We start from the raw sequence: 20,405 nt of genomic DNA, 5'->3' as shown, positions 1-20,405 counted from the left end.
TTTTAATTTTTTTTTTTTTTTTTTTTTGATATCGATCTTTAGAATTTTTGTGTACTAACTTACGTAGAATAATTAAAAAATAGTCGTCTATTTTTATCCTTTATCTTTCTTTTATTAATAGTAGCTCAACCAGGGTTTTTAAAGGAATGCTAATAAATGTTCAAGGATTCAAGAGCTCATCATCTTACCACTTCAAACTTAGTATTAATTATCTATATAATTGTTTTTATCTATAAATGGATATTTTAACGTTGTCTTCTCGTTTGAAACTTTGAATGCGTATGTTGTTTGATTAGTAGTTAAAAAGGACAGTGATCTCATCGAAATTAGGGGTACGCATATATATAAATATAATCGTCAATCCCCACAAATGCCTCGATGGTCAATGTCTCAGTGAATGCAACAAACTGATCAAATAACACAAAGTACAAACAGAAAATGACTACTTAAAACTCGGATCAAGTAAACGTGTATTCTAATATTTTATCACATCCACACATTTCATCTAATGAATAAACCTTCTATTAACTGTGATCTTTACAAAACAAAAAAAGTGTGTTGACACAAAAATAAATGTATGTTTTACTATCGATTAAGTTAAATAAGGAAAAAAAACAATGATTTGGGCTTTGAAACACCCTTTTCTCTAATTAGTGGGCTGCTCAACTCAAACGAGATCCAAATATAAACAGAGGAAGTTCTAGCAAGTTGTTTCTCTCAAGTTGTCTCTCTAGAGTTGAACATAGTTAGGGTTTCTGTATTTTCCTCTATTGTTCTCATCCACACATGATATGGTTTTGTTGAGATCCCATAGGGGATTCTGGCTATGGCTACTTCCGGAGAGTTGTTTTCTCTTTGTTTTATCCATCCTCACGGTGATGATGAAGACTTTTGAACTGGTTTGTTTCTTTCTATTGCTGATCTAAGTAAACTACCCTTTTCAGTTTTCTTAACAGTTCTCGTTCACAAGCAATCTCAAATCAGATTCTGAACCTGTACGCTGTATCCAACTGTCATTTCGTCATCAGAAGAAGACTGACTTATCAATGGTCCAGTTCTTTCACAATCTTTATGCGGAACTCACACTCGCATCTTCCTTCTCCGAGTATTAGATCTGGTTTGGGCAGAGGTTATGTCCAAACCCAATTTGAGACGGCTGATTCTCAGGTCTCTGTTTCCAACAAAGCAATTCCCCTATCACCCTTGTTCATCTATATTCTGAGGGTATGAGCTCACTACCTATCTGCTTCCCGAACCTCTCCGGAAACCAAACTAGTGAAATCATCTATCAAGAGACTAACTATTTCTACTTTGAGAACAACACTTAACGCTCAATAACAACAAAAGGAGCAAATCACATTACACTTAACGCTCAATAACAACAAAAGGAGCAAATCACATTACTGCCATTGGTTTGTGCTCACAGGGTCAGGGTGGTTCAAAAGAGTCTCATCTAAACTATCTTATGATTACAGCCTAACACATTCAAGTTCCTATGAACACAACATACTGATGATTACTTCAACGAAATCACAAATTCTTTGGCAATAAACATAAGAAAGATAAGAATCAAACCCAGAAAATTTTCAATTAATAATACAATTAAGATTCAGATCCAAAACAATCTCATAGAAACAACTCCTCCGAGAGAGAGAGATAAAGAGAGATTTCAGAATCAGACCTATTTCTTAGAAAATTTCTTCTTAGAAGCAACGGGAACAACTTGAGGTTTGGGATGCTTCTCGGCCTCACTCGGATCTAACCACTTTAGAGGATGAAGATTGTAGAAAGGCCAATTAGGTACAGTGACCAGAGTCGTGAGAACAACACCACCTGCGTAGATCAGCATCATCGTCCTGAACGATTCCGTTGCGTATCCAACAACCAACGCGACTACGCCGGAGATCACCAGTAAGATCTGCATCAGCTGCTCCACCAGTTTCTGCCCTTGCCAATCCATTTCTACAAAAATCAAAATCTTTAGATCCTTTTCCCGATTTGAAATCCATAATCAAACGATAAAAAAACGAGGATTTGGTACCGTATCTGAGAAACCCTAATTCCACAGCAGAAGAAGGATCTGATCTCTCTCTCACGCTTGAACGATGTGCAAGAAGAAGAAAGACAAGACTCGTCTTTAAGACCACGAAATCGGTTTTAAACACAAACCGGGATTTTTTTGACGGTTTGATTACTCTTAAACCGGTTTATGTTTATTTGACGGTTGGGACTTGCGGACACAAAAAGTCTCACTTGTCTGTGTGACCACGAATCTAAGATACAATGGCAGCTTTATTAGGAGAACCAAGAATCTTGGCATGTAATAAAAAGATTAGTATCATTAAGATCTTTTTTCTCTCTCTTTTACAAATTCAAGATTCAAGCAATGCATCAACAGGTCTTCTATTAGCAACCCTACAATTAGACCTAATCTCTCCAGGTTTCCCAGATTGCAAATCACCCATCTTAACCATCCCTTCTTGAAACGCCTTGAAGAACTCGCCTTGGTCCTCACTAAACATCTTCACATACTCTCTCGTCTCAGGAGTCGTGTACAAAGTCTGGTCAGAGTTGAGAAACCCTCTCCCTGAGACCAAGTCTTTAAAGTACATGTTATCAAAAACATGAGGCGTTGCGTCTAGATCTCCGGTCACGTTCTGGTCTACGCTCAAAGGACAAAGCTTTTCAAGCTTGGTACGGTAACCCGGTTCGAGAGCTGGATCCGGTTTACCAGACCCGGATTGGTTATAAAGTCTGAACATGATAGAAAAACACCGAGCTTGACCAATCGAGTGTGACCCGGATAAAGCCACCATGTCTTTAACAGAAAGATTGAATCTTTGGAAGAGATCGATCAAGTAAGTAGCGTTGGCTCTTGGACTCGGCATTATATCGTCTGAATCTTTCTGACTCGCTGTTAAACTGTCTTTTCTCCCTAGCTTCACCTCCCAATCCGGTCCTCCTGTCTGGTTTCCAAAAGACCAAAATCACTAAACCGAAATGACTAAACCGGGAATTTGGAAAAGATTTGATTATATAGGAATACTTACAAGAGCAACGGCGTCACGAGAGGCCATGATAACGATGTCGGCACAAGAGACAGTACCAGGACAAGCTTTCTCCAAAGCTTCTTTGATGTCGTCAACGACTTCGAAAGATCTAAGAGAATTGATGTTGGAAAGTGCGAGTTTCTCACCAAGCATGTTTGGTGTGTCGTCAAGCAACACAGATGCGTCACATCCCTTATAAGATTTAAAAAAAAACATTCAGAGAAAAAAATAATAAAATAATCAAGAACAGAGGAGGCCAAAAATAAAAAAGATTGTGTGTGTATTACATCGACGAAACAGTCGTGAAATTGGAGACGCATGACTGAAGCAACGCTTCTTGCTTCTCTCATCATAGCTTTCTTCATTTCGCTTCTTACTATGGATTCAGCTTCAAGGCATGTCTTGCTGTAGAATCTTGGCCGGAGAATGTCTCCTCTGACTACCGTCAAGAGTGTTAGGTAAAGGATGAGATGGTGAAGAAGAGACATTCCTTTTTTTTTTCTTTTTTTTTTGTGGTGTTGTTTTTTCAGTAGTGATGATGAAGAAGAAGAAGAGACCTTGTTTTGGTTGGTTATATAAAGAGGTTTTTGGTGTTATTTAGAAGGATCTTGTGCAAGTGCAAGTGTCTCGTGTCGTGGTGGCCTATCCAATTTCCATTTAGTATTTAATACATTTCTAATTATGGACTTAGTTCTAACGAGCAGTTAAAGTTGTAATAGACTTATGGATTATGGTCAATGGTCATAGACTTATGGATCATAGAATTTTGACTAACATTAATCCTGGTCAATGGTCATAGACTTGGATTATGGCAGCTTCTTTATCGTAACAGTGTAACGTACCAATAGCTCAACTGGTAAAAATTCTTTGGGAAGAAATCTTATAAAATGCTCTAATCAAGTGGATATACAGGTCTAGGTCCGAAACCTCTTAATAATTCAAATAATAATAGTAATGTAACACACATTGCCCAGGAATTTGTAGTCAATTTGTAATGAGAGGGACTTGGGAAGCCAACTAGTTTTCAATTTGATCTAAGTTTAATACATTGTTTCTATATATTCATATAGATAGGAATATATTGTTTGTGGCTCATTTAAATATCTAGAAAATGATATAGTTGTGCACCTTCTTTAAATGTTAGTGTAAATCCCTTTTTAGATATAAGATTTATCGTTTGTCCAAAAAAAAAAAAAAAGATATAAGATTTATCGTAAGTTATAAAAAAATAGTGTAACACACATCTATTGATAGGATTTTAAAGGTCATGGAGAAATTTAAATGAAACTTTTCAACCTTTTGACGTAAAACAAAACGAATTAATAGCCAAGGCACTTTTTGACTATGTAAAAAAGGATATAAACCTTATCTTCACATTTGCGTTGGGTTGGCCAATAATTCAAACTATAGTATATACTACCAAAAAAAAGACAATGCATCTTTTATTGTTTTGTGTGACCAGTGTAGTCTGTAAACGTATGTGAGGTTCACACTAAACAAAAAATAAGATGATCACCATAAACAAAATTAAGTATTCCAAAAGTTTCAATATAAATATTATTTTAACAACTTGGCGTAAAATTAATTAAATAAATTAAATATATTGTAGATCATTTCACATAAAATTAAATTATAATCGTAGAATGATACTAGTATTTATTTTGGAACAGAAAGTGTTTTTAAAACAAATTTCCAATTTTAACATTATAAACGGTGTAGATTGTGCTGCTGTGTTTGAATTGAAACACACCTAACATTGATAGAGGCAACATCCGTTAAAGTAATACTCCAAATATATACTGTACTAGCAACTACTATAAAACAATCTTAACTTTAACCTTGTGTGTATCGATAATTGTCAATCTATAGTACACACGACTATACAAAATAGCACAGTTTAGAAAGAATCGTTGGACACGAGAAGTCGATAATTACTTGTTAATTATGGTCTTTTATCTCTTAAGAATACTTCTTGTACTAGAATATGGTGAGTGGGGGACTGAGGGGTGTCGTGAGATAAGAGGATTGTTGTGACAAAAGGAGGCAACAATTTGAGCCATTGGTTCATATTTTTTTTTGCAACCGAACAAATTGAAGTTTTCTTTTAGAAATTTTATTTTTAGTTTATCTGAAACCTCTAAAAGTGACTGACACTAGAAGTCGTCATCATCATGACTTCGCGTTCGTGGGTACCGATACGCTCTGCCGTTTAAAGATATTATGTTGTCCCCATCTTTAGTTGTCAATTTTTTTATATAGATTTATCACACGTCGGACAAAAATCATAATAATTCGTATATATATGACTCGGAGGTACCTAGTTTCCTGAAAAGCCCTAGAAGGAATTCAAATCGGGGAATGGAACGCACATGGAGGTCATTGTATTTGAGGTTCACCAAACCAATACATACCAAAATAAGAGAGGATATTAATAAATACTGACCTACATTTTAATTCATTAAATATATGGGTTTTCCTTAAAATGTATTTGGTAATTAAATGGTACAAACAAATTTATTGAGAAAATTTCAAAGAAGGAAGAGAACAGAAGCGTAGTAAGCAATTCAGATCTGCAAACTTTCTCCTTTACTTTATGGACGCTATGATTCAGAATAGATCCTAAGTTAATAACGACGACCTAGCTTCAAATATGCTCTAACTACAGCTATACATGGTTCCTGATTTTCTACTTTGAGAATGTCATCTTCACTATGCAGTTTCACAAAAACATACATATCGTATTTCATTTAATCCCAATGTATAGCAGTAGTTAGAGCATATTTGAAGCATATTTGAAGCTAGGTCGTCGTTATACATGTATATTAGACCAAACATGCCCTAAATAAGATTCAGCAGTTTCATTTAATCCCAATGGTTCTAACTTCTAAGTAATGTCATGTCCAAATAAAGTACACTCAACGAGCTCCGCCCCATATGTCTTCCAAGACAATGTAAGCAATCATAGATCTTCTCAGATTCCGGTCTCGATTTATCCCTAACGATGAACTCAACGAAAACTCCATTAACCTCGATAGAACTACAACCAGGAATCTTCTCTACACCTCTCTCGTTCATCATCCTCCTCGCTCTCTTTGCATCTTCCCACATATTAGCCTCTCCATACATGCCATCCAACAACACATAGATCCCACTATCAGTCGGATCAAGTTCGAGAAGCTTCTTAGCCGCTTTCTTCCCCAATGCAACATTACCGTGCACCCTGCAACCGAATAATAACGCTCCCCAAACTGCAGCATCCGCCTCCATTGGCATATTTTCCATGAGCTTGTCCGCTTCTTCCAATAGCCCGGCTCTCCCTAGCAGATCAACCATTATAGAGTAATGTTTCGGTTGGGGATTTAGGTTGAATCTAGACTTCATCTGAGAGAAATAATCACGGCCTGCTTGGATCAATCCAGCATGGCAACAAGCTGACAGTAGCCCTATGAAAGTGATCTCGTCAGGGGCTAATCCTGCATCAATCATTTCATCAAAGTATGATATAGCAGTGGATGCATCTCCGTGAAGTGCTAAACCTCCGATTATAGCTGTGTATGTAAGCGAGTTTCTTGTTTGAATTCCGTGAAAAACATTAATAGCTTCCGAGATGTTACCACACTTGGCATACATGTCGACCAATGAAGTTCCTAGCGCAACGTTGAGACTAAGATTGCGTTTCTCGATGTAACGATGAATCCAAATGCCAACATCAAGAGCACCAAGCTGAGAACACGCAGAGAGGCAATGGATCATGGTGATTTCATCAGGCTTTGTGTTACTCGTTTGCATCTCCTGGAACAATGCCAAAGCGTCTTGACCACGCTTGGCTTGGACTGATCCACCGATTATTGCATTCCACAGCACAACATCTTTTTCTTCCATATCATCGAAAAGTTTCCTTGAAACATCAAGCAGACCACTTCTAGCATAGCCTGAAATGATCGTAGTCCATGACACGATTGTTCTCTTTTCCAAGTTATCAAATATTCTCCGCGCCTCGTGAACATCTCCGCATTTTGAAAACATATCCATCAGAGAATTCGCAAGAGGAACTGTTAATCTCAGTCCGTGTTCTTTAATGTATTCATAAAACTCTTTCCCAAGATTCAAATTCCCCAACATTGCACAAGAAGAAACCAAACCAATCATCGTCACATCATCCGGCTTAACTCCTTGAGACTCCATTTTCTTATAAACCTGTATCGCCTTCTCTGCATCCCCAATCTTCTTATACCCATTAATCAAACAATTCCAAGAAACCAAATCCCTCACAGGACTTTCATCGAACACCTTCTGCGCATTCCCCATATCACCACAAGAAGCAAACATATGAATCGACGCGTTATGAACATGACTAACCAATTCCAATCTCAGCTTTAAAACATGCCCGAGAATCATGTGACCTAAACTATTCAACCCAAGATCAGCACAAACCTTGAATAAAACAGGGTAAGTGAAATGATCAGGTCGACACTCACAACAACCATGTCTAAGCATCTGCTTGTATAACAAAAACGATTCTTTAGGACTCTCGCTCTCGGAGAATCCTCTAATCGTTACATTCCAAGAAAACGCATTAGGGTTATCAACACCTCTCAGAATCTTCACACAGTAATCGAGATACCTTGATTCTGATAACGCGCAGAAAGCAATTAACCGGCTTGAAGCGAATGGGTCTAGAATCAAGCTAGTGAGAACCATCTGAGCTTGAATTTGCTTCAAATGGAACAAAAACTTGCATTTTTCGAGCAGTGAAAGAAGAGGGTTGTGGAGAACGAAGCTGTGAGTGGAGTTCCAGTTTATGGGTTTGTCTCTGTGATGGGGAAGGGATCGAGTACGACGCTGAGAATAAGAGTACAGCGAACGATTGAGTTTTGGTATGAGAGGACGATGAAGAAGAAGAAGCTTGGCCTTTCTCACATTCGATATGTTCATCGGCCGTTAATTGTCGCCGGCGAATTCGCCCGGAGAAGATTCAGAAGAACTTATATGTAAGCAAAATTACCGAACCGAATGGTTATTAACAATTCTGAACCGGTTTCATCAAATTGAAGCTGAACCGAATCAAACCGAACCAAATATCTCTAATTAAACCAGATTCAGTGATGCTGTTTTAAATAGAATCTGGGCCATCAAACGAAAGCCCTAAAGCCCATTAACAAAGCCTGAGAAGAAAACGAAGAAGAAACAAACACACTTCTCTTCTTCAGTTCTTGTAAAGTTTTACTCAGAGATATTATTTTTCGAATCCGGCGGCGGAAACCGAACTTTTTTTTGGTTCCATCGGAAGCTGCGAAGATGGGAAGAGGAGGAAGACACAGAGGTCGTTCTCAGAGAAAAGATTTCAAAGAAAACAGAGAGAATGTTTGGAAACGTTCTAAATCCGATACTACCGTTGATGGTTCCGATAACGCCGCCGCACCGGAGCAAAAACCTACTTGGGAACCTATTATCACTGTTAACCCTAATTTCGAAGAGTATTACAAGGTAACATATTCGCGATTCTATATTGGATTAATGGATTTGATTTTTGGTTGTGGTGGTTTTAAACTCTTGTGTTTGTGTTGTTAGGAACAAGGGGTAGTGAAAGCTGAAGAGTGGGATTTGTTCATGGAGATTCTTCGTAAGCCTTTACCTGCTGCATTTAGGGTTAACTCCAAGTAAGTAATGCTACTGTGTTATTTGTTCTTAGTCTCAATGAGGGTTTAGGGTTTAGTCTTGGATTGCTTACGAGATGCTTCTTTGTTTCCCACTTTTATGAACTGCAGTGGCCAGTTTTGCGATGAAATTATATCAATCTTGGAGAATGATTTTATGAAATCACTTCAGGCAGAGGTAATACAATGTTTGTGATTGTCATTTTATACGGTCTATCTCTATTATACTCAGAAACTTATTTATCTCATATTGGTTTTTGCTTTTTAAGGCCATAGAAGGTGGTGAATTGGAGGCTATTAAGCCCTTGCCTTGGTATCCGAAGAATCTTGCTTGGCATTCTAATTTTTCTCGAAAGGAGATTAGAAAAAATCAGACACTTGAGAAGTACGTTTTCACTAACATATGAATGCTTCTAGTCACTTTATATTTACTAGAATGACCTATTAAGGTTATTTAAGCATTTCTAGTTACTTTGTGTATGGTTTAAGAACTAGTGTGTTTGTTGTGCTAGACACATGATGGGTTCTTCATTGTGGTCTTTTCAGGTTTCATGAATTTCTGAAGTTAGAAAATGAAGTTGGTAACATCACTAGGCAGGAAGCTGTTAGCATGGTAAGATGGTTTAATACTCTTTTCCACCATTAACATTGCCTTGTTGTTACAAACATTTACAAAGCGTTGTTTAATTTAATCGTGCAGGTACCTCCCCTCTTCCTAGATGTACATCCAGATCATTTTGTACTTGACAGTGAGTGAATTTTCATTTGATATTGTTTTGAGACCTAGAAATTTCTAAAGGCTCGCTCAAACAAGTATCTGCCTTGCAAAAAGAAGAAATGACCATGACTAAATTCGCTTTCCTGGAAAGTATGAAATCAATGGTTACTGATCTATTATCTTTGTCTCTAACAGTGTGTGCTGCACCGGGTTCCAAAACTTTCCAGCTGCTTGAGATTATACATGAAGCATCAGAACCAGGATCTCTACCTAAGGGACTGGTTTGTGTTGCTATACATATCTTTTATTTTCTAAATCTGGTGTTAGGTAGATAGATGATTTGATTGTTCTTCCCTTAATAATCAGGTGGTGGCTAATGATGTTGATTTTAAAAGATCTAACCTTCTCATTCACCAAACAAAGAGAATGTGCACATCCAACTTGATAGTGACGAATCATGAAGGGCAACAGTTTCCTGGTTGTCGTTTGAACAAATCCCGAGCTTCCGAGAAAGGAATAAGTGAAAGTATGCCCATTAATCAACTTGCCTTTGACCGTGTTCTGTGTGATGTTCCATGCAGTGGTGATGGTACACTGCGCAAGGCTCCAGATATCTGGCGGAAATGGTATTTTCACCTTTGCCATTTTAAGCCTATCGGCAATGTTATGAGGCAATATATGGCATTGGTTCTTGAATTTCTTATTGCTTTTGGTTTCTGTACAGGAACTCTGGAATGGGCAATGGACTTCATAGCCTTCAGATTATTCTTGCTATGAGAGGTAATTTTTTTAATTTTTTAACATGTCTCAAATGGAATTGCTTGTAGAATGACCTTCCTATTGTAAACATGTCTGCTTGGTCTTGTCCAGGTTTATCTCTGTTGAAAGTTGGTGGAAAGATGATTTACTCAACTTGCTCAATGAACCCAGTGGAGGACGAAGCTGTTGTTGCTGAGGTAATATTTCAAACAACTTCTTTACGTTTCATTATAAACCTGTTATAGCTGTAACCGCATAATAACCCTTGCTTGAATTCAGATTCTAAGGAGGTGTGGAGACTCTGTTGAACTTTTAGATGTTTCCGATAAGCTTCCTGAACTTATACGAAGACCAGGTCTAAAGAAATGGAAGGTCAGTTTCTACCTTCACTAACGATTGAACAAACCCTCATCTCTAGAATCGAGTCGGATTTACTCATTTTTGTTTGCCTTGTCTTTGTTTAATTCAGGTGCGTGATAAGGGTGGGTGGTTTACTTCTTACAAAGACGTTCCACAAAACCGTAGAGGCGGAGTTCTTGTGAGTATGTTTCCTTCTGGGAAAAATATCAAGGACTTGACTAATGGATCCGAAGAAACAGATAATACTGTGGTGGATGCTACTCCTGATGAAGCAGCCGAGGAAGTCTCTGATCTTCCACTTGAACGTTGCATGAGGATAATGCCTCATGACCAGAACACCGGAGCCTTCTTTATCGCGGTCCTTCACAAAGTTTCTCCCTTACCAGGTGAACTTTTTTTCTTTTGGGATAACTTCTGGTTTGTTTATTCACCTATGGATCTGTAGAACTTATCTGTAGTTTACTCACAGAATTTCAGGAGAAACCAAATCCAAAAAGGAACTCTTCTGCTAAGCCTGCTGACTCGACAGAAAAGTCTCCGAGTACAGAAGCTGTTGTTACAGTGGATGAGAGTGCAGCGGAAAAAGTTATTGAAGCAGATTTAAACAATGAGAAAGATGATAGCTTAGAGCCTGAGAAGAAAATAACAGAAGGAGAAAGCATCACAGAAGATAAAGGAGCCAATTCGAGTAATGTGGGAGACAAGAGAAAAGTACCGATGCAAGGGAAGTGGAAAGGCTTTGACCCTGTTGTTTTCGTGAAAGATGAAACAGTAATCAATGGCATCAAGGAATTCTACGGTATCAAAGATGAATCATTTCCATTGCATGGTCATCTCGTGGCAAGAAACAACGACACAAGCAGCGTTAAGAGGATTTACTATGTTTCAAAATCGGTTAAGGAAGTTCTTCAGTTGAATTTTGCAGTCGGGCAGCAGCTTAAGATCGCTTCTGTTGGCCTCAAGATGTTTGTAAGTACAATATTCTTTCCTCACTTGTTGTTTCGGTTGATTAAGCGCAAGCTGCAAAAGTGAAACTTAAGAGTTGTTGCAACTAATTGAAACACAGGAGAGACAATCGGCAAAAGAAGGTTCAAGCACGCTGTGCCCATTCCGCATATCATCCGAGGGACTACCTGTGATCCTTCCATACATCACTAAGCAAGTACTTTACACCCCAATGGCAGACTTCAAACTTCTATTGCAAGACAAATCGATCAAGTTTATGGATTTTGTCAACCCACAGTTGGCCCAGAAAGCATCTGACCTTGTCATGGGAAGCTGCGTGGTGATTCTCAGTGATGGTGCGTATTAATTGGTTTTCATAAGATAATATTTTATTTTTGATCGCGTAGTGTGTGAATTTCATGGTTTTGCTGGTAACCTCAGGTGAAGAACCAGTAAAAGTGGATGCGTCAACAATAGCCATCAGTTGCTGGAGAGGGAAGGCTAGTTTGGCTGTAATGGCCACTGCTGCAGATTGCCAGGAGCTGCTAGAGAGATTTGCCGAGAAAACACCAAAAACTGAAGGTGGTTCGGTAAACGAAAGCAATGGCGATTCAGTAAATGGAAGCAATGGCGATTCAGGCGGTCCTCAAGCTATGGAAACAGCTTAAAACTCTCCTATATAACTTCAGTTGTACTGCTTTTTGAAAAAAATTCCTCATCACCTCCAAATTCTTTTTCATATAAGCATCATCATGATGACTTTTGATGGAAGGACATAAAAAAGAAACAAAGATTTTGTTCTAATTTCTAAACCTCTTTATATTTCAAAAATCTGAAAGTACAGGACCAATTAACAATGTTTGATCGTGTAAAAGATCTCAGCCAAAAGAGTGTTTCTCTACATTTGTAGAGTTTAGTGCCGAAGTCTCTAAGAAAGAAAGTCCTTTCTCTGCAAATTCTTTGGCATCTGACCTCTGATTCTCTTAATCCGTCTTGTTTACGGATCAGGATGATGACAGTGTTCTTATCGGCGTGTGCTCGTAGTTCTTCTAACCATCGAGAAATGTGCTCAAACCTTTCGCGTTTTGTCTTGTCGTAAACCAACATTGCACCAACAGCATCTCTGTAATACGCACTTTTAACAGCCAAAGAACAAGAATGTCACTAATCAAAGCACCCACCACATTACTATAATACTATAGTAAAATGATAGCTTTGGAATCCACACTGAATTCAAAAAATGATAGCTTTGGAATCCACACTGAATTCAAAAAATGATAGTGAACCGAGCGAGTAGCTGCGACTTCCCTACCGTCTGAATCGCCGATCAAAACAACCTTGAACTCGTTGTCCACTTTACTTCCTCCAGCCATCTTCTTGACTGAGAGATTATTAATTTTAGATTTAGATTAGCGAGATACCATTACATTAATTACCCAAAGCATTCGGCGATCCGATTTAGATTTCGACAGGTGTATGTATAGCCAGCCGTTAGATGAGAACCAAAAATTGTTTTTAAGAAACAAAATTAAAAAAGTGGCCTATACAGGTATCGAATCTGTGACCTTCGCGTTATTAGCACAACGCTCTAACCAACTGAGCTAATAGGCCATTTGTTCTAAAGTCTCCATCGTATATTATAGTTGTTAAACTATCTAAGCTTAAGATTTTATATCTTTTACCATCCTCTGAAATAATCCCGTAGCCTCACTCTCATCTCCATTATTAATATATACTGAAACAATTTGATTAGTTTACATTAAGAAAGGAGAAAACTGAAACAATATGAACCTGTGACCTTCGTGTTCCATGTGATCTTTAGTTTTACATTTCCATCTTGAATCCTTGTTTTGATTAGCCACCAAAACTTGTTTTGCGATACCATATTAATTACCATTAAATTCCAAATATATACATCCTTATTATCAAGGCCGGTCTGAACAAATTAGAAATGGTGAAATGTAAATAAAAAAAACACACAAAAGCAATGGAGCCAAATTCTATTAACTAAAAAATTAAGCCATACGCTATTATTATATAATAATAGACTCTCAAGATGTGGCCTAGTTAAGTAATTTTCTTTTTTTGAATTGTGGTAATAGGTCTCTCTTATTAACATAACGCTTTAATTGTTGACTGAGAGGATCAGTTCTGCTTATTATTTACGGAATCTAAACTTGGATACCACACACACACACATATATATATATACAATTCAATCAGTATCTAACTGTCTTGTTCTTCTCTTTTGTTTGTAGAGAAGTTTGAGTTTCTCTTCATCCTCTCAAAGAAGGAGAAGAAAGCCAAGCATGCATCTAAGACCATTGAGCTTGCATCTAAGTCCCTTGGATTAAATTAAATCTCTTGTCCATGGGAGTAATCCTATTGCATTGTCCCTTCTTATGTTCACAAACACACTTGTGAGGGAGTTCAAGATGTTTCCAAGAATTTCCATTTGACATGTTTATTATCTAAATTCTATCAGGAATGTTCCCTCACGATGCAAAAATGAACATAGTTGAACAACGATCATAATAAGTTTGGTGATTTAAAAAAAAAAAAAAAAAGTTTGGTGATAAAATTTTAACTTGTTTTTTTTTTTTTTTTCACACTTTGAATAGTTGACACTACTTTTTCACATTACGAAACTGGTTTTTTTATTTATAATTATTAATTGAGATAATAAAATACTAATATAACAAATCATATGTATAAAAAAAGAATTATACCAAAAAAGTTCTAGGACTAACTGAGCTAATGAGCCTTTTGGTGATATTTTATCACGTTAACCATAACCGAGAACAAAAAAACCAGTGTGATGGCTCAGTTTAAAAGAAGAGATTTTAAGACAAAAGAAACATAAAAAGTGGCCTATACAGGGATCGAACCTGTGACCTTCGCGTTATTAGCACGACGCTCTAACCAACTGAGCTAATAGGCCATTTGTTTATTTTGTTATAGGTAGAGAATTTAACTACACTAAATAGTTCTTGTAACTCTAAAAGAACCCTGCGATTTACTCTCGAGGACGATGGTATTGATTTCACAGTAAGATTTGGTTAAATTTTATTCAATATCGCCTTCGAATTTGGTTTTGCTCAGAATTCACTTTCTCGGGTTTTAACCGGGAGATTTGTGATCGATCAATCTTTACTGGGTTTTTGCAGAAGTATTTGAACTGGAGAAAACAACAATTCAATGGAGTGTGTAGTTCAAGGAATCATCGAGACACAAGTGCGTTTGCCTTTTTTTTCTTTTTGGGTTTACGAAATATTCCAAGTTAATTTAGCTTTGATTCGTTACCAAATCGAAAAACCCTAGCTTGAAAAATTCAGAATTTGATTAAATTATTGTTTTTTTTTTCTCTCAATTTTTGCAGCATGTTGAAGCTCTTGAGATTCTTCTTCAAGGTCTATGTGGTGTTCAACGCGAACGTTTGAGAGTTCATGAGCTGTGTTTAAAAAGTGGCCCAAGTCTTGGTAAAATCCCTTAATTCACATATTGAAAGCATCCTATGAATCATAACAAAACCACATTGTGAAATCTTTCCCCTTTTCTCTCAGGAGTTGTGTCCTCTGAAGTTAGGCTTTTATGTGATCTTGATCAACCAGAGCCCACATGGTACATCTCCTTCTTCATTCAAAGGAATGTAATTTATGACATCTCGAATCGTAGGACGGTTAGACCTGGTTGTAATAAGTTCTTGCTTCATTCAAAGGAATCTAATTTGTGAACTGTAGGACTGTTAAACATGTTGGAGGTGCAATGAGAGGTCCTGGAGCTGATCAAATCTCTGTTATGGTAAGAACTATGGTTGAAAGTAAAGTAAGCAAGAACGCCTTGCGTATGTTCAATGCACTCGGTTACAAACTAGACCATGAGCTTCTCAAAGTCGGATTCGCCTTTCATTTCCAACGGACCGCCAACATAAGTGTCTCTGTGTCTTCGGTTAATAAGATGCTCAAAGTTCATGCTATAGATGAGGCAGTTCCTGTTACACCTGGGATGCAGATTGTTGATGTGACAGCTCCTGCAACACCTGCGAATTACAGCGAAGTCTCTGCTGCAGTCTCATCTCTCTGCGAATTTCTCGCCCCGTAAGATCATTTTTGTCATTTACCCCTTGTAGTTTATTTTACAACACTCTGATCTTTGATGAGCTGATTCAACAATGTTATGTTTCAGGCTTGTTCACTTGTCGAAACCATTTAACTCCACGGGAGTTGTGCCAACCGCTGCTGCAGCTGCCGCATCTCTTATGTCGGATGGAGGAGGTACTGTATTGTAAACAGTTGGATCTTGTGTTCTATCTTGTCAGATCTTTAAGGTCCATTGTAGTCAATTTTATTTTTCAGATCACACAATGGCTGTGAAATCTCCTGAAGCATTAGAGTTGGATTTTTAATGAGTTAGGGATCTTTAATAATTGCGGAAGATTTTTGTTCTTCTCTCACCCTTTTGATAGTAAGATGTTCCATTGTTGTTACTAGACTGAAAGATTTTGAAGCTTCTTTGATTTGAAGTGTATTGTGTCTACCAGCTTAAGAAAATATGTACGTTTGACAAAAGCTTCGAACATGATTGAGATCAATGTCTTTCAGGAAAACTGAGACCAAAAACTTGATTGTTCATAGTTAAAAGCAATGGAAGAACTGGGCAATACATTGTTTCATTGTTGTCACTTGTGTCAGTAAATTGAAAAATTGGGAAGCTTTAGTTTGGGAGTATTGTGTCCACCAGCTTGACAATATTGTGTATTTTGTAGTAGCTTCGAACATGATTAAAGGTCATTCTTTAGTTAAGCAGAAATCTTTTACAATCTCTTCAATATGATATCAATTAAATTAAACATTTGTATTCGGTATTCATTGTACAATCTCTTAGATTAGGAAAACACTCTCGGTCAATCAGGATATGATATCAAATACATTAAACATTTGATTTCGTATTCATTGTACAATCTCTTAGATTAGGAAACACTTTATATTATATATGTAACGGTTACCCTCTTGAAAAAGATTTAACACAATTCAGTCACTGTCGGGTTTTTGTTTTTCCCTTTCTCTTATACTGTACTCCCTTCGTGTTTTTTTTTGTCAGTCACTGCGACCTTCTTCTTCACTTTCATTCGAAATAATCGAATCCATCCATACACACAACAACAAATCGAAACTGAATTATGTCAGCGTACGAGTATCCGAGGTTATCTCGTCTGAAGAGAAAGGGCAAGTCGATTTTGAGTTTATGCAGCAATTGGAGAATCCAGATCATCACGTCACCACAATGCAATACTCGGATCTCTATTGCAGAGTGAAAGACATGCTAGATAGTGTGGATTGTCCATTACAGATGAATTACAAGGATCTGATACGCCCCGAACCATCCCGGACCGAGTTTTTCATCAGTTCACTTATGAACTTTGCTCTACACAGGTTTGGCCTTCCTTCCTTCTTGCTTACAGTTATACCTCTGCAAAATTGAAGTTAGCTGAGTTCTCTCTCTAGTGATTCAAAAATTGATGCTCTCAATGATTATTTTTATGTACCAGAGATTCAAAAATGAATAAAATAAAAGAAAAGGCTGAGGAGTTGACTCTCCTTGACGAGGAGCGTAAGCAGTCGGAGGCAACGATTGCCCAGGTAATGCAACGAAAAAAAAAAACTATATCTATCGCATTAGATATCCATTTCTCTTCTTTCTGAATGGGTCTCTTCATGCAGTTGAATGCAGAGATTGGAGAATTTGATGAAGCCGCTGAATGGGATTCACCCTTTGTCCAAGAGCTAGAAGCGAGGATTGAAGAATGTTGTTACTTTATTCTAAATGTTGTTACTTTTGATCGTACGTTTACCATCATATTAACATTGAGGTAACAAAGTACATTTAACTATGGTTGCCTTTTGCAGGCATTCAAGAAAATTTCAAAGTCATCTTCGCAACTGCAGTTAATTAACGAACAGGTGACCAAGCAACAGAACTCCTTCCTCTTTCATTTCTTGTAGACTGTGAATCATGTATTGTATATGTGGAAACACACAGACCCTTCCAATTCTTGGTATACAATGTATTGTGTCTTTGGATATATATCTTTCATTTTTATGTGTGTTCAATGATGTTACAGGTAACCAATGCGAAAGCTGTTGACAAAGAATTCAAAGCACTTAAATCTAAGCTGAGCGAGGATGGAGTAGCGTACAAATCACATGAGGCGAAAGTGGCTGAGCGGGAAAGAATAGGCGAGTCATTGTTTATTTCTTCCCTCTTTAGATATTGTTCGTAATGTAATTATCTATTTCTCTCAACAGTGGAACGGTTGAACAAATCATTGAAACAACTAGAGAAGGAAAAAGCTGTCATGTTTGATGATTGGACAAATCAACTCAATAACCTAAAAGTGGAGGTTGAATCCAGAAGACGTGAACTTGAAGCCAGGCAAACGGATGTGGAATCAGTAGTAGCTGTGGTAATGCTCCCTTTCTTTTAATTACCTAACAATATGAGTTTTTGTTGTGTACGATGCTTCATCATCGCCTTCTAAGTTTTTCTTTGTTTATATATATCAACAGGTTGATGACAATAATGCCAAGATTAAGCAGGTGAGAGAGTCAGGAGAAGCTAAAGTGAAACGGTTAGCCGCTAAATATGAAGAGATCGTGAAGCAGGTTTCTTTCGTTACCAAAACCATTATTATTATTATTTCAGTGAATTTCGTCAAGATAAGACAGATCTATTATATATTCTGAAGATCATGAAACGTAGGCGGTTAAAATATGTTGATTCCCTGATCTGAACTTTGGAGTAAACAGTTAAAATATTTAACCATGAATACAAAAATGCTTTATGTTACAGCGAATTAAGAGATTTCCAAAAGTTAAAACACGTACTAAGCTTCTTCGTAAGACATATACTGAGTCTTGTTTTTGATATTTTGCAGTTTCGTGAATACAAGGTGTCGTTTGATGCGGTTCTACCAAGCCTCCCAAAAGGTCAAGGCAGTTCTGACTGAAGCTATATGAAGCATAATGAGAGAGGGATTCTCATCTCTACTTACCTCTTCTTGTCTTAAGACTTCTTTGATCTGCTGATCATTTATACCTTCCAACCGTCACAGGCTTTACGGTCCTATATGTTCCTCGATTAAAAATGATCGAGATAAATTAAGGTAGAGAGGGAAAGAGAGAGAGAGAGAGCTTGTAAATGACCACATTTCCTCTTCAAATGGTTAAAAGAGTCGATTAGATATTATTTGCTACAGTGTGACAAAAAAAAAAGATATTATTTGCTACAAAGACGAAAAGACAGTACTAATTTGATTCGAACTCGTGACCTCAGTCTCAAACACAAAAACAAAAACATAAAATCACCACTAGACTATCGAAATTCTTAATTGTTAAATACAAAGATGTATAAAGATTGATCATTCTTAGTTAATTAAGCAGAAGCTGTAATGTAAGTTTAGCCTTTAGAAAACATTGTTATAAAATATATGCTGTTAATAAATTTCAACTTGGGGTGGTGGCGCAGTTGGCTAGCGCGTAGGTCTCATAGCTACTGAGTGATCCTGAGGTCGAGAGTTCGAGCCTCTCTCACCCCAATTTACTATTTTTACTTGCTTGTCTGCTTAAAAATTCAGACGAAGTCATTCATTTTTTTTTCCATTATATTAGATTAAAGGTTTACAAGCTTCCTTTGAAAGAGGAGCCGACAAACAAGTTTTAAGGCTTGACTTGAAACCATAACATTGAGAAGATAAACGAAGGGGACAACAAGTCCTCTAGATAAAGAGTTGCCCCACAGAGGGAGGCCGCTCGTAGTGAAGGATGACCGACCACTGCTACATAGTCAGCCATTTTGATACCCGTTGACGTTGCAAAAGAACGAACTCGCTATTTGGATTCCGTACGTGTACCAAAGGTCCCTAGAAAGGGTGGTAACACGTTGGACAAGACGAGAGTCTTGAAAGATAAGAACCTGATAGGACACTTGGGGAGAATGTTGTATTGCCCAAATCTTTATGAACCTGAGAAAACACTTGAAAAAGGTCTCGACGTACTTCCAATATTGATTTTTCTGAGTGGACAGCAAACGCCAATGACCCAGTAGACAAACAATGAGAAATGGCTGAAATTCGCTTTACTAGCGTCCTTAGCTTCCACATGTAACCACACATGTTAAATTTCAACATCGGAATGTCTCGATTACCCTTAACCGGAATGTCAAAGATAATGACTAAAGGTTCTCGGCTTACAAGTATGTTCCTCCAGAAATATCTAGGGAGATCATGATATTGCAAGACCGGAAATGGAGTCATTCATTTTTTATTCTTGGAGCTTTGGAACTGAAACCCATTTATCATCATCCAGTCACCAATAAATTCCAATTAGAATGCCTATCTGTAAAAGGATCTTTGATTTGAAGAGTATTGTGTCTACGAGCTTAAATTTTTGAGAAAAACTTCGAGGATGATTAAGATCAATGTCTTTCAGGAAACTGAGACCAAAGCTTGATTGTTCATAGTTAAGCAATGGAAAAAATTGGCAATATGATGTTTCATTGTTGTCACTTGTCTTAGTAAATTGAAAGATTTTGAAGTTTTAGTTTCATTGTCTTTTGCAGAAGTTGTGTTGTAAGTTTCCGCCTTTATAAAAAACATATTTATGAAATATATGCTGTTAAGAATCAACTACAACATGGGGTGGTGGCGCAGTTGGCTAGCGCGTAGGTCTCATAGCTATAGAGTGATCCTGAGGTCGAGAGTTCGAGCCTCTCTCACCCCATTCTATGACTTTTTTACTGCTTGTCCTCTTAATTTCAGACCAAGTCGCAGTTCCTTTTTTGATTCTTGGAGCTCTGGAACTGAAAAACCCATTTCCAATCACCAATTAGAATGCCTATTTTTAAACCCTTTAGTACATT

The 20,405-nt window shown here is 37.4% G+C and overlaps 7 protein-coding genes and 3 non-coding genes across 11 annotated transcripts in view; 4 read left to right on the top strand and 6 right to left on the bottom strand.

Moving 5' to 3' along the window:
• The window catches only part of LOC109129545, a gene marked incomplete at its 3' end in the record, with an annotated part of 1,283 nt that extends 266 nt beyond the window's left edge, over positions 1 to 1,017 (bottom strand). Inside the window, exon 1 of the mRNA XM_019237828.1 lies at positions 994 to 1,017. Within this exon, the coding sequence (XP_019093373.1) occupies positions 994 to 1,017 (24 nt within the window). The remainder of the gene's footprint in view (positions 1 to 993) is intronic.
• On the bottom strand, positions 1,549 to 2,145 carry LOC104751881 (probable signal peptidase complex subunit 1). The gene is made up of 2 exons (XM_010473929.2): positions 2,042 to 2,145; positions 1,549 to 1,962 (listed from the first exon to the last, which is right to left on the bottom strand). The coding sequence occupies exon 2, from the start codon at positions 1,958 to 1,960 to the stop codon at positions 1,682 to 1,684; it is 279 nt and encodes a 92-aa protein (XP_010472231.1). The 5' UTR covers positions 1,961 to 1,962; positions 2,042 to 2,145; the 3' UTR covers positions 1,549 to 1,681.
• LOC104751880 (peroxidase 17-like) lies at positions 2,275 to 3,683 on the bottom strand. The gene is made up of 3 exons (XM_010473928.2): positions 3,338 to 3,683; positions 3,051 to 3,242; positions 2,275 to 2,966 (listed from the first exon to the last, which is right to left on the bottom strand). Exons 1-3 carry the CDS (start codon positions 3,536 to 3,538, stop codon positions 2,373 to 2,375), a joined length of 987 nt encoding a protein of 328 aa, XP_010472230.1. The 5' UTR covers positions 3,539 to 3,683; the 3' UTR covers positions 2,275 to 2,372.
• LOC104751879 (pentatricopeptide repeat-containing protein At2g22410, mitochondrial-like) lies at positions 5,840 to 8,023 on the bottom strand. Its single transcript, XM_010473927.2, has one exon. It carries the CDS (start codon positions 7,983 to 7,985, stop codon positions 5,928 to 5,930), a length of 2,058 nt encoding a protein of 685 aa, XP_010472229.1. The 5' UTR covers positions 7,986 to 8,023; the 3' UTR covers positions 5,840 to 5,927.
• LOC104751878 (tRNA (cytosine(34)-C(5))-methyltransferase) lies at positions 8,272 to 12,318 on the top strand. The gene is made up of 15 exons (XM_010473925.1): positions 8,272 to 8,537; positions 8,622 to 8,710; positions 8,819 to 8,885; positions 8,977 to 9,092; positions 9,254 to 9,320; positions 9,408 to 9,456; positions 9,621 to 9,706; positions 9,792 to 10,051; positions 10,150 to 10,205; positions 10,296 to 10,381; positions 10,464 to 10,556; positions 10,654 to 10,930; positions 11,014 to 11,513; positions 11,611 to 11,845; positions 11,931 to 12,318. The coding sequence occupies exons 1-15, from the start codon at positions 8,349 to 8,351 to the stop codon at positions 12,155 to 12,157; spliced, it is 2,397 nt and encodes a 798-aa protein (XP_010472227.1). The 5' UTR covers positions 8,272 to 8,348; the 3' UTR covers positions 12,158 to 12,318.
• On the bottom strand, positions 13,027 to 13,100 carry TRNAI-AAU. The gene has a single exon. It is a non-coding gene; the product is annotated as a tRNA-Ile (tRNA).
• On the bottom strand, positions 14,357 to 14,430 carry TRNAI-AAU. Its single transcript has one exon. It is a non-coding gene; the product is annotated as a tRNA-Ile (tRNA).
• LOC104751877 (mediator of RNA polymerase II transcription subunit 18-like) lies at positions 14,498 to 17,128 on the top strand. Of its 2 annotated transcripts, XM_010473923.2 has the most exons (8): positions 14,498 to 14,537; positions 14,657 to 14,723; positions 14,869 to 14,968; positions 15,053 to 15,110; positions 15,230 to 15,586; positions 15,675 to 15,763; positions 16,590 to 16,921; positions 17,038 to 17,128. In XM_010473923.2, the coding sequence occupies exons 2-7, from the start codon at positions 14,688 to 14,690 to the stop codon at positions 16,703 to 16,705; spliced, it is 756 nt and encodes a 251-aa protein (XP_010472225.1). In that variant the 5' UTR covers positions 14,498 to 14,537; positions 14,657 to 14,687; the 3' UTR covers positions 16,706 to 16,921; positions 17,038 to 17,128. The 2 variants fall into 2 exon arrangements, with proteins under 2 accessions (XP_010472225.1, XP_010472224.1); XM_010473922.1 differs by having other exon boundaries at positions 14,537 to 14,723.
• Positions 16,734 to 18,495, top strand: LOC104753936. Its single transcript, XM_010476114.1, has 8 exons — positions 16,734 to 16,921; positions 17,038 to 17,128; positions 17,210 to 17,330; positions 17,396 to 17,433; positions 17,611 to 17,725; positions 17,795 to 17,952; positions 18,056 to 18,151; positions 18,424 to 18,495. Exons 1-8 carry the CDS (start codon positions 16,734 to 16,736, stop codon positions 18,493 to 18,495), a joined length of 879 nt encoding a protein of 292 aa, XP_010474416.1.
• On the top strand, positions 20,182 to 20,266 carry TRNAM-CAU. Its single transcript is given in 2 exon segments — positions 20,182 to 20,219; positions 20,231 to 20,266. It is a non-coding gene; the product is annotated as a tRNA-Met (tRNA).

Source organism: Camelina sativa, chromosome 16 (assembly GCF_000633955.1).
Source record: "Camelina sativa cultivar DH55 chromosome 16, Cs, whole genome shotgun sequence".
In the NCBI taxonomy this organism is placed as follows: domain Eukaryota; kingdom Viridiplantae; phylum Streptophyta; class Magnoliopsida; order Brassicales; family Brassicaceae; genus Camelina; species Camelina sativa.
This window is presented reverse-complemented; position numbering and strand designations above follow the sequence as displayed.

Bases quoted from the DNA above. Each gene is read 5' to 3' on its own strand.
- LOC104751881 (XM_010473929.2), bottom strand. From the start codon at position 1,960: ATGGATTGGCAAGGGCAGAAACTGGTGGAGCAGCTGATGCAGATCTTA.
- LOC104751880 (XM_010473928.2), bottom strand. From the start codon at position 3,538: ATGTCTCTTCTTCACCATCTCATCCTTTACCTAACACTCTTGACGGTA. The intron at 3,243-3,337 runs GTAATACACACA...AAATCTTATAAG, and splicing joins TTCACGACTGTTTCGTCGAT to GGATGTGACGCATCTGTGTT. The intron at 2,967-3,050 runs GTAAGTATTCCT...TTTGGAAACCAG, and splicing joins CTCGTGACGCCGTTGCTCTT to ACAGGAGGACCGGATTGGGA.
- LOC104751879 (XM_010473927.2), bottom strand. From the start codon at position 7,985: ATGAACATATCGAATGTGAGAAAGGCCAAGCTTCTTCTTCTTCATCGT.
- LOC104751878 (XM_010473925.1), top strand. From the start codon at position 8,349: ATGGGAAGAGGAGGAAGACACAGAGGTCGTTCTCAGAGAAAAGATTTC. The intron at 10,557-10,653 runs GTCAGTTTCTAC...TGTTTAATTCAG, and splicing joins CAGGTCTAAAGAAATGGAAG to GTGCGTGATAAGGGTGGGTG. The intron at 11,846-11,930 runs GTGCGTATTAAT...TGGTAACCTCAG, and splicing joins CGTGGTGATTCTCAGTGATG to GTGAAGAACCAGTAAAAGTG.
- LOC104751877 (XM_010473923.2), top strand. From the start codon at position 14,688: ATGGAGTGTGTAGTTCAAGGAATCATCGAGACACAA. The intron at 15,587-15,674 runs GTAAGATCATTT...GTTATGTTTCAG, and splicing joins CTCTGCGAATTTCTCGCCCC to GCTTGTTCACTTGTCGAAAC. The intron at 15,764-16,589 runs GTACTGTATTGT...TTTTTTTGTCAG, and splicing joins TCTTATGTCGGATGGAGGAG to TCACTGCGACCTTCTTCTTC.
- LOC104753936 (XM_010476114.1), top strand. From the start codon at position 16,734: ATGCAGCAATTGGAGAATCCAGATCATCACGTCACCACAATGCAATAC. The intron at 17,331-17,395 runs GTACGTTTACCA...TGCCTTTTGCAG, and splicing joins AAATGTTGTTACTTTTGATC to GCATTCAAGAAAATTTCAAA. The intron at 18,152-18,423 runs GTTTCTTTCGTT...GATATTTTGCAG, and splicing joins ATGAAGAGATCGTGAAGCAG to TTTCGTGAATACAAGGTGTC.